The sequence below is a fragment of the Eptesicus fuscus genome, chromosome 11 (assembly GCF_027574615.1).
Source record: "Eptesicus fuscus isolate TK198812 chromosome 11, DD_ASM_mEF_20220401, whole genome shotgun sequence".
NCBI lineage: Eukaryota > Metazoa > Chordata > Mammalia > Chiroptera > Vespertilionidae > Eptesicus > Eptesicus fuscus.
Genome location: NC_072483.1, coordinates 68,041,834 through 68,057,799, shown reverse-complemented (window position 1 = coordinate 68,057,799; position 15,966 = coordinate 68,041,834). Strand labels below are relative to the sequence as shown.

The 15,966-nt window shown below is 39.1% G+C and overlaps 1 protein-coding gene across 3 annotated transcripts in view; it reads right to left on the bottom strand.

The window, feature by feature from the left end:
• DOCK10 (dedicator of cytokinesis 10) overlaps window positions 1-15,966 on the bottom strand; it is a 216,862-nt gene that overhangs the window by 119,973 nt on the left and 80,923 nt on the right. For all 3 annotated transcript variants that reach the window (XM_054723258.1, XM_054723257.1, XM_054723259.1), the window contains exon 2: window positions 2,056-2,175. In XM_054723258.1, coding sequence (XP_054579233.1) covers window positions 2,056-2,175 — 120 coding nt within the window. The remainder of the gene's footprint in view (window positions 1-2,055; window positions 2,176-15,966) is intronic.

Here is a 15,966-nt window from a genome sequence, read left to right as displayed (position 1 = left end):
TTCTGAGATCATTGCCTAACACTCAGGATTATACATTTATTGAATGAATAAAGAAAGGACATAGTCTGAGGGGTGACAGAATGTTGTACCCAGAATTGTGCTAGTATATTACCCCAGTTAACTAGGGTGATTGTGTTTGATAGGGGTGAGGGTTGGATAGGGGAGGAAGAATATGGCCTTGAGAAATGGACAAGGACCAGACATTGGAGAAGCCCTTAGGCAATGTTCAGGGGTTGGCCCTTCATTTTGTTGGCTATGGGGTTGACGGCACAGGATAAAAGAATTCAGTGTGTTTACTGGAATGTTCACTTTGGGAAAAGAAAAAAAATATGTATTATGTGCTCTGTTTACACCAATAGGACAGCAAAGGTCATACCATCATCAGAATCATCAGATCATTCTTAAGTGAGTGTGAAAGATACCAAAAAATGAAGTCAAATTCAGTGAAAATGTTTCATGCCATCTATTCTCTTCTTGAGTTGGGGGAACTTGGTGTAGCTTTTTTTTTTTTTTTTAAATATATTTTATTGATTTTTTACAGAGAGGAAGAGAGAGGGATAGAGAGTTAGAAACATTGATGAGAGAGAAACATCGATCAGCTGCCTCTTGCACACCCCCTACTGGGGATGTGTCCGCAACCAAGGTACATGCCCTTGACCGGAATCGAACCTGGGACCTTTCAGTCCGCAGGCTGACGCTCTATCCCCTGAGCCAAACCGGTTCGGCATTGGTGTAGCTTTTGACATATTTCTGAACAACAGAGCTAGAAGAAAAAGTTCTCCAAGTTTTGAGGGTTTTTTTTGTGTGTGTATGCTGTTGTTTGACAGAAAAAGGCTGTTAATCTTGCCTTCAGTCTGAAAGAAAACGAGGATACAGAATTAAAAACAAAACATGGGTCAACTTTGTGTTTGCAGTTCAAGACCCAGTGGCCTGATCCAACCATGGAAATGAGACCTCTGCATGAGATAAGCTTCTCTTAAAGTGTGTCAAAAGTGGGAGCCATTTAAAAATCTGAAAAAGATTGGGAGAGTTTCCTTTTCCTACCTACAAATATATCGCCTTTCTTTTATCCTTCTTTGTACTTGGAACAGAAAGTTAACGTCCATAATAACTTCTTTTTTATTGAGCCATGGAGGAAGGTGAAAACAATGAACCTTTAGAAGCCAGAAGCCAGATCTGCCCCCAAAGTAGGGGAGGGAAGGGAAGTCTGAGGCTGTTTGAGGAAATGTGAGCTCTGACGCCCAATGGTTATTTCACAGGATGACCTCAGAGCTGTCTTACATCTGCTTTAAAATGCTCATGTTGGTGATGTTGGAGAGTACCTTTCTTTTAGGAAAAAACAGGAGAATTTACCACCTGCCCATGGAGATCTGTTTCATAGTTATATATTTACTAGCAATTTATAATGCTTAAAATAACCACAAATGGAATGGTTGGGACACGTGGGTGCTCAGCATCCATTAACTTTACTGTGTTCCTTTCCAACACACATTTCATTTTTATTCATTCTGTTTACCACCCCAAGAGTGGTCTCTGTGCCAGTGAACATTGTCCTAAAAAGGGCATATCTAAAATCACAAAGCCCTCCATGAAGATGCACCTGCCTATCTTTCTTTGCCCATAGGCCTTATCATTTGCTTATTAAAGGACGCCCAAGATTAAGAGTGACTTTTAAGAATTGCCTCTTTTGGGCCAAGAGAGTCCACCTTTGTCATCAGTTGGTTACAGTTGCTTGGAAGCTTTTAGTTAGAAATGGTCTGAAGGCGGAAGTAGGCCATGTAGGACAGTGGTTTGAAACCCATACATTGGCAGAGATACAGGACTAGCTGGACCCAGGCAGTGCCCTGTGCTGCTCCCATTCCAAGTGGCCACTGTATCCCTTAGCCCCCATCTTCCAAATTTATGAGGTTCTCGGGCACTGGAAATTGCTGGATGTGGACTACCACTGCAGTGACTGTAATGTAGGGTGACCACAGGGAGGGCTGGCCTCCCCTAACCCCCTAATCATCTTGTGGGCCCTCCTGAACTTAGATGGCTTGAAAGGAGCACACTTACCGAGAAGTCGTCACTGGGGAAGAAGAGGAGATCTCGAAGGGGATCATTCTGATACGTCTTTTCAAGTTCTTCAATGATAGTTTCATAATCCAAAGGCTCAGGAAGCCTGGGTTTTTCTTGCTGTAGAAAAAGAAAACATAATATTAACCACTGACACATATAATCTTCTTAATGCCTGGTTGGGTTTCATGTCTTAGTATCACCAAGGCTTTGACATTGTGCAATCTTCCAATAGCTTCACAGAGACTACCGGCATTTAGGGCAAAGCCACACAACTGTTATATTCAGATCTCAAATAATAGGAGAAGATCCTGAAATATGTGACATCTCATTCAGTAATTCAAGCTGTTCACTAAGTCCTAGCACACCTATAGACTATAATTCTATGTAAACTTTACCTTTGTCAATGGGAAGAAAGGTCTTCTGTTACTTGCAATAGTATTGTGATGATCATCATCACTTTTGCTGAATTAGATACTTCCTTGTGAGGTCTATTTCAAAATGTTGGCACCCTGCTAGCAATCAAAGTATCACAGGCTATCTTAGTTGTCACTGAAGCATGGATCCTGTGTCAGAATTAATTGCTTGGCTCTGAGCCTTTTTGCCTTGATAGAGAGAAGCTGGATGATTCTCTGACAGAAATGAACAACATAACTATTATGGGCACAGTGTGGTGAAAATGGAGAAGAGTCTGAAAATAGCTTTATAATCACACTGCATTGAAGACATGAAGCTGAAGCCCTGGCTGTGTAGCTCATTGGTTAGAGCAATGTCCTGATGAGCCAAGGTTGCCGGTTTGATCCCTGATCAGAGCACATACAAGAATCAACCAATTCATGAATAAATGAAACAACAAATATACCCCTCTCTCTCTCCCCTGACCCCCTGTCCCCCCCCCCCCCTCTCTCTCTCTCAAATTAATAAAAATAAAATAAAATGAAAAAGTCCTGAAGCTGAAAAGAATGGCACTGCCTCCAAATAAGCTGCCCATAGTACCAGAAAGATAAAGACAATGCTAGTGGGAGACGGTGTGATTGTTTCATTATAGGGTTGGTGTGTTTAAACGATGGAGCCCAAAAGAAAGAATAACACATCACAGAACATAAAACCAAGGACACAGCTAAGTTCCCTTGGCCCTTTGATGATTTATATTAACCCAAATGAGAAGAAATGGTCGTTTGGATTATTTTAAGGCTCGGAAGCTGGAGTAGTCACCATGAAATGTATATGCTAAAGTGATCTTGTAAATGAAAATAAAATTTGTTTTCTTTTTCACGACAATGACATCAACAGTTTCCTACTACCTTCGCTCCTCCCCAGTCTGCAAGGCACACAGATTTAGCTTCCATTTCTAAGGCCTTCTTTGAAAGATCTCTGCTGCTAAAGCCCCAGAAACCTTTATTGATGTTTTAATAATTTCTAATGCACTCCTCAAAGTAGCAGTCAATGTTTATTTTGATGATTTTCCAAATATAAAAAGTGAAACAAAACAAAATGTAACACAATGGGCCAATAATAAAGATTTCCATGTACTTCCTGCATCAAAATAAAACAAAAGAAAAATAACCCATTTTATAAATCCTTAAATAAACTGAGGAAAATGTAAAGTGAATATTTTCTCTGGAAAGGGCCCTTTCAGCAGGATTGCTAGACGTAGCAAATAAAATTCAGAACTCCATGCAATATTTGAAGAAAAGAAGACATTTAATTGCCCAACATAATCTACGGAGTGAAAGAGCTGTAAAACTTTCAACATTTTGAAGTAGAAGAAGTAGAGACACTATGGTATCAATTCGAGTACTTAAAAAAAAAAATCTTCGTAAAATCAGTATCTTTTGATAAAAATTACTTTATTTAGACTTATTTTAAGTTACAATTCCCTATTTCCCAGGCAAAGGTCAATTCTAAGGATCACAAAATGATAGCTTAAGAGACAGGCAGATTCCAGATGTTTGGTTTGGTGCAAAGATTTATTTCACTTTATTTTTAGTTGGCTTTGAATGCCTTTCAGGGGTGGAATTTCACTCCAGTTCAGCTCTGGATCTCCATAGTCCTTTTCTATTACCTCTTATCCTGCAAAACCATACATTGATTTTACCAACTGCCCCACAAGGCCTTAAGGCCTTCAAGTCTGAAACACCTGGCTTATTCTAAAATCTCTTTCCCACTCTAATATAGTTTTTGTATATTAAACGTAGCAAATAAAATAGGATGTATTGTAAAAGCATCAGACAGTTCTTATCTCAGCCACAGATTTGGTTGGTTATGTCCCTTTCCTTTCTTGTGTTTTCAGCTTTAGTGTTTGAGCCCTTTGGTCTCATAAGCTGGTGGCATAACTACTAGCACTTTCCTTCTCTCATTTCTTTACACCACCATGTGAGAATGTGGCTCCTTGTGTGTTGCAGTTGATAGATTTAAAGGCAAATGGCATCAAGATGTTTTAAGAGGCCTCCTCCAATCTTGTTTGCACTGTCTTTTACATTTCATCTCCCATCAGCTACAAACTACAGCATTAATAAATAAGCTGGAGACTAGCAGACCTTCAAAGAAGACATTTTACTAGGCACCTCTTCCACCTAAAGTGAATGCCACCTAAATTCAGAGAATAGAAAAATTAGAGCTCACAAGTCACAGGTTATCAATAAAACCATGGAAAAACTAAGTCCTAAACTTTCCTTGTTATGCCCAATAAAAGGCATAGCTTACAACAGATATAAGCATCTATTGGAGGGAAGATTTTCATTTCAGGCTAGGACATACAAGTCAATCAATAAATGACATTTACTAAGACTTTCCTGTTTAAAATGCTGCACGGAGGTTATTTTGACACACAGTTACAAAACCTTGCCCATCTGCTTCATCTAATGTATTCAGTCTTGACCTCTGGGCAGAGATATATTAGTTGAGTACTATCTTTTCAGAGAACTTGTTAATCAATTCAGGATATTCAATGCTTGTGTAATTTTCAGGATATTCAATGCTTTATAATTTTTGTGGACATGATGGTTTTTGTGTTGTTTTTTTAAATATATTTTTATTGATTTCAGAGAGGAAGGGAGAGGGAGAGATAGAAACATCAATGATGAGAAAGAATCACTGATTGGCTGCCTCCTGCACACCCCAAACTGGGGATCAATTCCACAACCTGGGCATGTACCCTGACCGGGAATTGAACTGTGACCTCCTGGTTCATAAGTCAACACTCAACCACTGAGCCACGCTGGCCGGGTGGACATACGGTTTAAAATGCAAATAACAATGATACATTTCATAGCATCTAGAGCCTGGGATCTGGCAGTGTTTGCCATGAATGTGTTATGATCTGTGATGGTGAGAATCCAGGCTATGGATCCCGTAGTTCTCTCTGAAGCAGGAGAGCTGTTTTGTTCAATATTTCAGTCAAAGAGTCAGATGTATATAAGGATGGTGGGATAAGTTAATTTCTCACTACAGCTGCTTGCAGAGACACTGAGTAAAACTGGGAACTGAGCAGCATTGATTTATAGCTTTACAACGGTTGGGTTTGTCCCTCTAGAATTTAATGTGCCTCTTTCTTCTGGAAATGCACCAACTGGGAGGAGGCATGTGCCAAGACTGCCCTGAATTGGATTGGATTTTTATAGTGCTTTTTACTCTCACATTTTCCTCAGTAATGAATTTCATTAGGTATTCTAAAACCACTCCAGGCCTGGGAAAAGGCACCCACCAGTACCTGTTATTATGCAGCAGGGCTGGTGTTGCACCACAGGGGTAACAGGCACTATTCTTCCTACACAGAATTAAGGGATTTGTTTGTTCCACTTCCCCAAACCCACAGCTCTCCTCCAATTCAACTTCACACCAGAAGAATGGGATCCTGTCAGCAAAACAAATGCTCCCTTCCTTTCTACTTATTCCTCACTTCTCATGGATTACCAACATAACATCTAAGTCCTAGAAGTTGGTCAACCTGCCATCTTCGTAACAGCCAGTACTGCCAAGAGACCTTTTATTGGTTTGGAGCAGTCGCTGGTCTATGCCTTAGCTAAAGATTCCAATAGCAAGAACATAGTGTCCATTACAAAGATCTGAATTGTTTTCATAATTGTAATTAAATATCAAATGGTTGAAGAAATGATGCTGAGGCTAAGCATTTGAAGTATGTAACACTGAACAATTAAATGACTAAATCATCAACCTAGACCTGTCTCCAGAATAGAAATACAATCTAACTAAAAAATTAGTTGGACTATGGAGCTCTGCTGTAGGAAAGTCCAAATGAAAGGGAGTGTGTGATTATAGGTTTTCTGTGTTGAGATGTAACTGAGAGTGTAGCATGCACTCTGGAATGAATGTTATGGGGTAATACTTATATGTCTTAGAACTGTACCACATCCACAGTGCTCATCACATAAGTGCTAAGTTTTAAATTTGCACTAGCCATGGGCTTAAATCACTTTTATTGTAAATTTAATGTGTACAAAGAGCAAAGAGTAGGCACTCAATAAGTATTTGTTGAGTTAATAAGTTTATATCATTTCATGCAGGAATTACTTTCCTGGGGCTCAATTTAAAAAAAAACAAACAATCACATCTATAATCCAAAATTTATACAAAATTGTCTTTGCAACATTATCTTTGTAACAAGATGGGGGAAATATATTCACCTTAATCCAAGCTAGATAAGAAAGGCAGGCTGGCTGGTAGCCGCTATATCCAAAAAGTGAAGACACCATAACTGCTGCTCAAATATGTGTGGTTTATATTTTTCAAAGAATTGTGTGTCATGAAGAGAGACTTAGTGTTATAATGGGCTCTAGGAAGGGCATTGAAAATAGGGTAGGTGTTGGAATAAAGCAATAAATAATTGTGTAGTACATGCAATGGTTCCTCCTTGCAACGCTTCATCCTTCATTACAGTTCATTGACCCTCAACATTTTGTATGAATGGCTCTTGTAGGAAAACATGAGGAGGTTGGGGTCCTTGATCAAGATACCAAGCATTGCTACAAAAGAAAAGATAACAAAAGGGCACTACCTCAGAAGGAAAGAAGGTCAAGTTCATCTTGACACTGTTTTTCTAGATTCACACATATTGTGACATTAGAGTTTGAATCTAGAATACCTAGACCTATCAGGGGTAGTAAGGAATGAAGGACATGGTCGGCTAAAAACAGGAAACAATAAATTATCAAGGATAAGGAATGATTAGGAAATTATGGTACATCCTTTCTAAGAAATAATACATGACCATTAAAACTGAGTTTTTGAAGTTTGTAAGAACAAGCAAAATTGCTTATGTATTATTAAGTAAAAGTGGGACTAAATATTGCACACCAGAATAACTGTGCACGATTATAAAAACTTAAAGAAAAAAGATTAGAGATATAGATCCAAATATTATCAGTTATTACATTCGGATTTTGCTATTTTGAATTTTCACATTTTCTATAATGAACATGGATTGCTTTCATCATGGTAAAAAAATGAACTTTGTCTTTCAAGCTGTCATGCCTCCATGGAAACACTGGGGAATCACTGAATTGTAAAATTGTTTACCCTTTGCAAATCCACCAGAGAGGGAACCTAGAAAATCCCAGTGGGGACTTCACATGCAAGTTCAACCATTAATATCTTCAAATAATTAAAACAAAGATACATAAACACCAGGGGAATGAGACTGGGGAAAAAAATTATAGATTATGTGTACTAGAAACTAATGTCAGCAAAAAAGGGAAGAACAATTAGCAATGTATTTACTAAAGCATTTTGAGCTCTGTAGGGCACCATAAAAATCTGGTAAATCACTTAAACACCTCTGTGTACCAGTCACTGTTGCAAAGGATTCCAAGTCAGAATCTGTATTTGGAAGTTAGGATTTTTTACCTACCAGCTGCATAATTTGGACAAGTCACTTAAATTGGACTTAGTTAGGTTGAGTCCAATGAGTCAAGGGGCAATTTGTTGCTTATGGCAGTGCTGTTATAAGGATCAAGGAAATGGAGTATGTGAACCATCAAATACATGCCAGACAAATATAGATTTGCCTTTATTGGAAAATAATTGAAAGCACCTCACAAGTTTTACCCCAAAACATACACCAAAACCAAGTCAAATTAACCAGCCAATTGAACTAATTACACTAAATTCTTCATGTACCAAGAATTATGCTCCATGCCTATATAGTTTTCATCTAAATTTCATTTAAACAAACAAAGAAACAAACAAACAAATTTTAATAACTAATGATTCTGTGGAGGCAAGAGAATAACAAAAGGAAAAGCACTGAAATTTTAAAATCCTATATAATAAAAGCCTAATATGCTGTCTGATCGTTTGACCAGTTGCTATGACATGCACTGGCCACCAGGGGGCAGATGCTCCAACCGGTAGGTTAGCTTGCTACTGGTCTCCAGCGATTGGGACTGGGTGAGACGGGCCTGGTGAGATGGGACGAAGATGCTCTGGAGCCGTCCCATGATCCCTCCCCAAATATTTCTCCTAATTAATTTCCTTTCAATGTGCACAAATCCATGCACTGGGCCTCTAGTAAAAGATTAAAGGTCAGTGGCTCCTCCATGGATCTCCTGAATCAGGTAGGGGCTCCTCTGACCCCCACAGGTAGAAAGAAGAATGAAAGTGACTTTGAAATTCTTTTTTTTTTTCCTTGAGAAACAGCCTAGGAAATATTTTTCTGTATTTATACCTCTAGATTAAAAAAAGATTAAATTTAGCATTGGTTTAATATTAAATTTATTAGCTGTGCAAATATAAGTATCTAGATAACAGTCAAGTTCTAGATACTTAGAATTTGTTTCTGTAGCTATTACCTACACACATGCAGGTCAAGCTTGTTAGGACAGGTTAGTTAACAGGATCACTAAGGACTCATCAGGGAAATGGTTTAATGTGATAAGGAATGAAGAATAATCTCTAGAGCAAATCCCTTGTGTTTGGGGCCCATATGTTTGTGTTATAAATTTTAAGTGTAATTAGGGAGCAAGGCTTTGGTTACTCATCATTAAGGTCATTTTAATTTGTTAATCTGAACTAGTTGCTCTCCTTTTCAGGATATCTGATCTTTTCAAGAAATATTTTGAGAGAGATTTTTTTCCTATTTTTGAGAAGTGTATATTTTTCTGCAACATGCAATGTATCCTGTGATGCCAATTTGGACTTCCTTAATCACTCTTGTCATTTTTGGATATCTGAAATTTTATTCTAATTTGAATATTCATAACAGAATTAATCCTGTATCTTGAAATGCTTTCTTCATCTTACAAAACTTTGCATCCTGGCTGACTCAGAAAAACAAACCAATCAAAATAACCACCATAGGACCAATACAGTAGGCTCTACCATGTTAATTCTTTAAATATCCTCTTGACATCTTGGCACACAGACAAGCAAATAGCTAAGAATAAGGATCCAGGGGGATCTTTAGAGAGACCCTAAAAAGTATTCCAATCTTGAGATCTCCAAAACATATTTGAAATAACACAGCTGGTAACTAATTTCTGCATTATCAAGATAACTGATTAATTTTCTTAGAGGAAATAAAAGATCTAAATGACACATGGATTTTTTAGACTTTAATTTAATCCAGGCTCCTTTGGCCTTAATGCAGTTGAAACAGAACCAACTTCCACACTATTTGTGCTTAAAACAAATGAGAAAATTGGAGAGAGACCATGCAGCTGGATTCACAGCATAGCTGTCAGCTTGTGGTCATGTGACAGATTCAGTTCAACCTTTCATCAAAGGGAGTTCCACTGGACAACTTCTCAAATGTTGGCGCTTCAGAAAACAAGACTAGCTTTTTTTACCAAAAAGGAAATGATTAAGTAAAGAATAAGCCATCTTATGTTGACCCTGTAACCTTCTCTCTGTTTTGACCAACTGAGTTTCGTGAGAATGGAAAAACACTAGCTAAATCAAAGTTAGGAATTCCACAGCTGGGAGAGCTCAGATTAAGCCGAATTTGGAAATGGTTCCCTTGGTAACAAAAAAAAAGGACATAGATCTCAGAAGAAATCAACCAGTAGTTGATTTCTTAGTCCATTTCAGTAAAATAAACCCAGTTAAACTTGGTAAATTATAAAGCCCTTTGCAAATAAATAAAAAGGATTAATCATCATACTCAACATAAACATGGTAGATAGGAAAATCAGAATAGTCTATTTTGTTAACCCTCAATTTCATTAGGAAAATCAAGGTGACCAACAAGCTTATAGTATCTACACTAATAAAAGAGAAACATGCAAATTGACCATCACTCCACTATGCCCACCAGCCAATCAGGAGGGAATATGCAAATTACAAGGCCAAAGATGGCAGCTGCCCAGCTGCTCTAGGTGTGAAGTGGCCAAGCAGGGCAGGACACCTGCTATGAGAGGGAGGGCAGGGAGTGAAGGGATCTACAGAAGCAGCACTCCGGCCTCAGCAAAGATGAAGATGGCAGACTCTGGCCGGAGTCTGCAGCAAACACAGCAGACTCCGGCAGGAGCGAAGGCCTGGGTCCCATGTGCCGGAGGAAACCTGGTGCTGGAAGCCAAGGAAAGGAAGGCCTATTGCATTAATCTCTTCGTGCAACGGGCCTCTAGTCTATAATAAAAGATATACTTCCAAGTTGAATTCAGACCTTTGGAATCTTTTTTTTTTTTTAAGGAAATTTGATCATGTATATCTTTTAAGAGCACATCAATATCCATGTGATACATTATAACAAATTATAATAAAAAGTAAGTAAAAATGGCTACTTTTTCATCTAATACCAGTACTTATACAGTAGAAAATATCCAAGAATATCCAAATCAAATTAAATTGTATGTCTCATTTAGTTTTCTAGAAACACTTGAAAGATCATAGATATCATTAAAAATACATCACAACCCAATTACAAGTCTGCCTGACACCAGGGAAATTAAGGCCTTGGAGCAAACTGCTGGGAATTTTAGATTAATTTGTATGAAGATTGTGATGAAAGCTGTCACTGGCACAAACTCTTATACTATTTTAGTATCAATAGTCACACAAATAAACTTTCACTGACAGGTCAAGTGTGAGGGGAGTGTTTGTGTATATATACAAAAACATACATATCACATACATGAATGTAAACAGATATGTCAAGAACATGTACCTATGTTTTCAATAAATCTTCCCCTAGCGAGAGTCAGCTCATTCTTTTATTTTCTTCCTTATTTTTGGTTGCTTGAAATTGAATATATATAGTGGACTTTTATTGTCTTTTGGCCTATGTAACATCTATCCTGTATATATGTATGTATGTATTCATGTATGCATGTATTTATTTACGAATTTTGTGCACGGGGGTGTGTGTCCCTCAGCCCAGCCTGCACCCTCTCCAATCTGGGACCCCTCTCACAATCCAGGACTGCTGGCTCACAACTGCTCACCTGCCTGCCTTCCTGCCAGCCTGATCACCCCCTAACTGCTCCCCTGCTAGCCTGTTTGCCCTTAACTGCCCTCCGCTGCAGGCCTGGGTCCCCCCCAAATGCCCTTCTTGCAGGCTCTGTCGCCCCCAACTTCCCTCCTTGCTTGGCCTGGTCACCCATAACTGCCCTCCCCTGCAGGTTTGATCGCCCCCAAATGCCCTCCCTTGCAGGCCTGGTCCCTCCCAATTGCCCTCTCCTGCTGGCCTGATTGCTCACAACTGCCCTCCCTTGCAGACCTGGCCTCTCCCAACTGCCCTCCCCTGCTGGCCATCTTGTAGCAGCCATCTTGTGTCCACATGGGGTCAGTCATCTTTGACCACATGGGGGCAGCCAATCTTGTGTGTTGGAGTGATGGTCAATTTGCATATTATTCTTTTATTAGATAGGATAGAGGCCTGGTGCATGGGTGGGGGCCAGATGGTTTGCCCTGAAGGGTGTCCCAGATCAGGGTGAGGGTTCCCTTGGGGCGTGGGGCAGCCTGGGTGAAGGGCCTGTGGTGGTTTGCAGGCCAGCCATGCCCCCCGGCGACCCAAGCGGAGGCCCTGGTATCTGGGATTTCTTTATCTTCTACAATTGAAACTTTGTGGCCTGGAGCAGAGCCAAGCCTCCTGCTTGCTCAGTGGTGGCAGCCATTTCTGTTGGGATTTATTTATCTTCTATAATTGAAACTTTGTAGCCTTAAGCGGAGGCCAAGGCAGGCCTGGGCAGGCGGAAAGCTTGGCTTCCTCCATTGCCGGGGAAACCCAAGCCTCCTGCTCTCTCTGTGGCCACAGCCATCTTGGTTGGGTTAATTTGCATACTCGCTCCTGACTGACTAGTGGGCGTGGCTTGTGGGTGTAGCGGGGGTATGGTCAATTTGCATATTACTCTTTTATTAGATAGGATTAACATTTACTTTCCTTCTGGTGACTTAATTCTCTCCCTATCCCCATAAGAGCAGTTTTGCAATGTCTGACAATGAAAAGGGTCCTGCTTTTCTGTGGTCAAGGGCATGCGACCCCAGCAAGGCCCATTCAACACTTCCCTCCAGAACTCTGGATCTTGAGTGGAGAGATACCAAAATGCCACATGATTGCCCATTAGTCCCAGACACCAAGAGTACCCATTTCCAATGCCCTGAAATGTTCTATGTCCATCCCTGTTCTTTTCCAGCCTATCTCTCCAACCTTCCCTGTGTTCTCTTATCTAGACTGTGCTTATTTATCTGAGTGGATTTCTTCTGCTTGCAGCTAAAGAAATCTAAGAAAATAAAATACAAGGAACAGCACCTATAATTTGGGACTATTATCTCCTCAACTTGTCTTCATTTGGATTTGAATGGTATTAAAGAAGAACCTCCTGTAGCCAATGAATCCTTCAAGTTCAGGAATTTAGGTTCAGTAAACCATTTATTGCTAATGAATTCCAATGTCATCTCATTCTATGAAACATACATCAGGCATCACAAATCCTGGGTACGAGGTTACTTAAGTACCTGCTTGGTTTCCTAAGGTGGTAAACTCAGTGTAGCCTTATCTCTAATGTACCACTAGGCCTAACTTATCCTTCTCCTATGATACCAGAATAACTCGGGGGCAAAAAAAAAAAAAAAAAAGGTTATTTCCATATTTACTGTCAGTGCTGACATTCCACATACTACAATTTTTTCTCCCAGGAGGTGCCAGGTTGTATTGGAAGTACTGGCAGCCCCCTAGAGTATATGATCAACCAGGCATCTCTAAGCCATTACTGGCCCCAAATCCTTTTCCTTTATTGTGCCATTTTCATTGTAAGAGTCACATTTGCTATTTTTGTTTCATTAAAATACACTCATCTTTTAAGTATGTTTGTTTGTAGAAGTAACATAATTACACAAAATAATTTCATACTAATAATGAAAACTCATTTTTTCTGATTTACCCCATATATGCTAATAATTATTATTATTTTTCTACAACTACTACCATGATCAAATTTCTCTTATCATATCAAGCCTAGAAAAGATAATCATTGCTTTATTTTACAGATGAAGAGACTTGGATAACTGAGGACTTGCTGAGCAAGTTGATGGGAGAACTGATATTTCAACCCAGTCAGCAGGAAGCCTGTGGTCCACTCCATTCCTCAACTCCACTCCACCAGCAAAGATCATGTCCTTTCAGGAATAGACAACATCAAAGCTTCTTTTTTTATTTTTTTATTTTCCTGAGTGATGATGCTGAAACAGAGCTGTAGTTTTGAGGACTATTCCTGTTCCCTTTGTGAGTTCTGCAGGGAAGGACATTAAAAATCTAGGGGCTGGCATGAGGTCCCTGGTCACTTCAGGGAAGGCAGTGCTAAGGACAGAGAACAAAAAGTATGTATAAGAGGGTAAGGGGGACCAAGAAAATGAATCAGATAGTAAATGTCAGATAATGTCTGTGGCAAAAACCACAATGGAAATTGCCACTAATTGAGGGAATCTGTAAATTCAGAAAGTTTTGTACCACTGCCACCATCTGGGAAAAAAAAAAAAGAGTTGTTGGGATCATGATGTTACTACTTCCTGTATACTGTGGCATTCCCTGTTCTGATAAATGGTTGACCTCCTGCTCAGAGAGTTATAAAGGACACCTTCAAGGAGTTAATTCTACTTGGTATGACAATTATCCCCACCTTCACTCCTAGCTCATCTCTTCTTCCTCTCTTAGCAGTCACTCTTGAGGAAAGTGAATTCATTCTTGGTTAAGTTGCAGGTACCTCTCCTGAGTCCATTTGGAAAGCATCCTTTCTCTGCAGCTACCTGGCACCTGAGCTGGCTCCTCCTTCTTGCTCAGGCCTTATCCTGAGCCCTCTGATGGGGCCTCAACTCTAAGGCCAGATCAAATTTCAGCTTATACTTCTCCATTTTCATGGTTCAGATTGAATTTGATCCCTGCCATTACTCCAGCTTCTTTGTATTTTCCAACCTGTTCATTTGTAGCTTTCATCCCTAATTTCCACCATTTCAAACCTCATTCAGGCTCATTTCATTGTTTCCCGCAGCAGCCATCCTGCGACCCCATCCTGTGCTTTCTTTCAGCTCACTGGCTCATCATAAAATAGCCTAAATAAGCAATTGAGAATGTTTGTATAAAACAAACAGTATCAGTAAAGTAAGGAAGCACAGATGACCAGGAAGGGAGGCCGTTCACCTTAACAAGGAAGAATAAAGGATAAAAAATAGACTTGAGCTGGGCCAGCGTAGCTCAGTGGTTGAGGTTCCACCCATGAACCAGGAGGTCATGTGTTCGATTCCTGGTCAGGGCACATGCCCAGGTTGAGGGCTTGATCCCCAGTGTGGGACGTGCAGGGGGCAGCCAATCAACAATTCTCTCTTATCATTGATGTTTCTTTTTCTCTCTCCCTCTCCCTTCCTCTCTGAAATCAATAAAAATATATTTAAAAAGTAGACTTGAAAGATACATATTGTAAAATGATGTATATGAGATGTATGGTAAAGACATTCAGATCAGATCCTCTATCTATAGTTTTTAATTTTCTATTAATGTGCTAATAGGCTATTACTAAAGAGGGGAGCAAGAATTTTTATGCATATTCCAAAATTTTCAAGTCCTGCAGATTTAAGACCTACAAGCCAGAAAAAAACTTAAAAATATCAAACACATTTATTTTTCTGATTGTACAGATGATTGATAAAAATAATTCAACTTAATCGTGTACTTAATCTTTCCAAATTAAGACTTGTAACATAGGAAGGAAACTATCATTCTTATTGACTTCCTATGTACTAGAGATCATTCTGAATGATTTGGATTAACCCTTTGCAAACTTATCCTTTTGCACTCGGATGTCGAGTGTGATGACACGGTTAGCATCGGTAGCAGCTCTTTTTATACTCTGAATGTATCAATAATTTGAAATATAAAAAATCCAAATAAATAAGTTTGTATGAAAAGAAACTCCAGTTTTTTATTCTACTGCCACGCTTTGTAAAATCTGGGGTATTTAAAAAATTAAATCCCGAGTAGAATAAAGGAATTGAGAAAAAGCAAGCGAGTGCAAAGGGTTATTTATTTGGATTTTTTAATATTTCAAATACATACGAGCTGCTACCGATGCTAACTGTGTCGAGTCACACTCGACATCCGAGTGCAAAAGGTTAAAAAAAAAAAGACAGTTAAAAAGAAAACCTCCAACTACAGAATACCACATACATTTCAAAATTTAAGAGAAGTTGTTCTACTTGATCTAACATGTTTCATTTTTCCTTGAACTTTTCTTATAATGCAAATGCACTCTGTGATAAGTGAATTAAAGTACCAAAGGCATTTCTTAGACAATACACTTGAAAATTGGATTCATAAGGGAAACTTCCAAACCAATTAAAATTTACAATACAGTTAAACAGCTTCTAAAGCATTTGCAGAAAACGAAATAGACAAAATTGTCAATCAAGGTCAAGAGAGTATCAAATTTGAATTGTATACCTTTCAGGAAGTCACAAACATCTAGT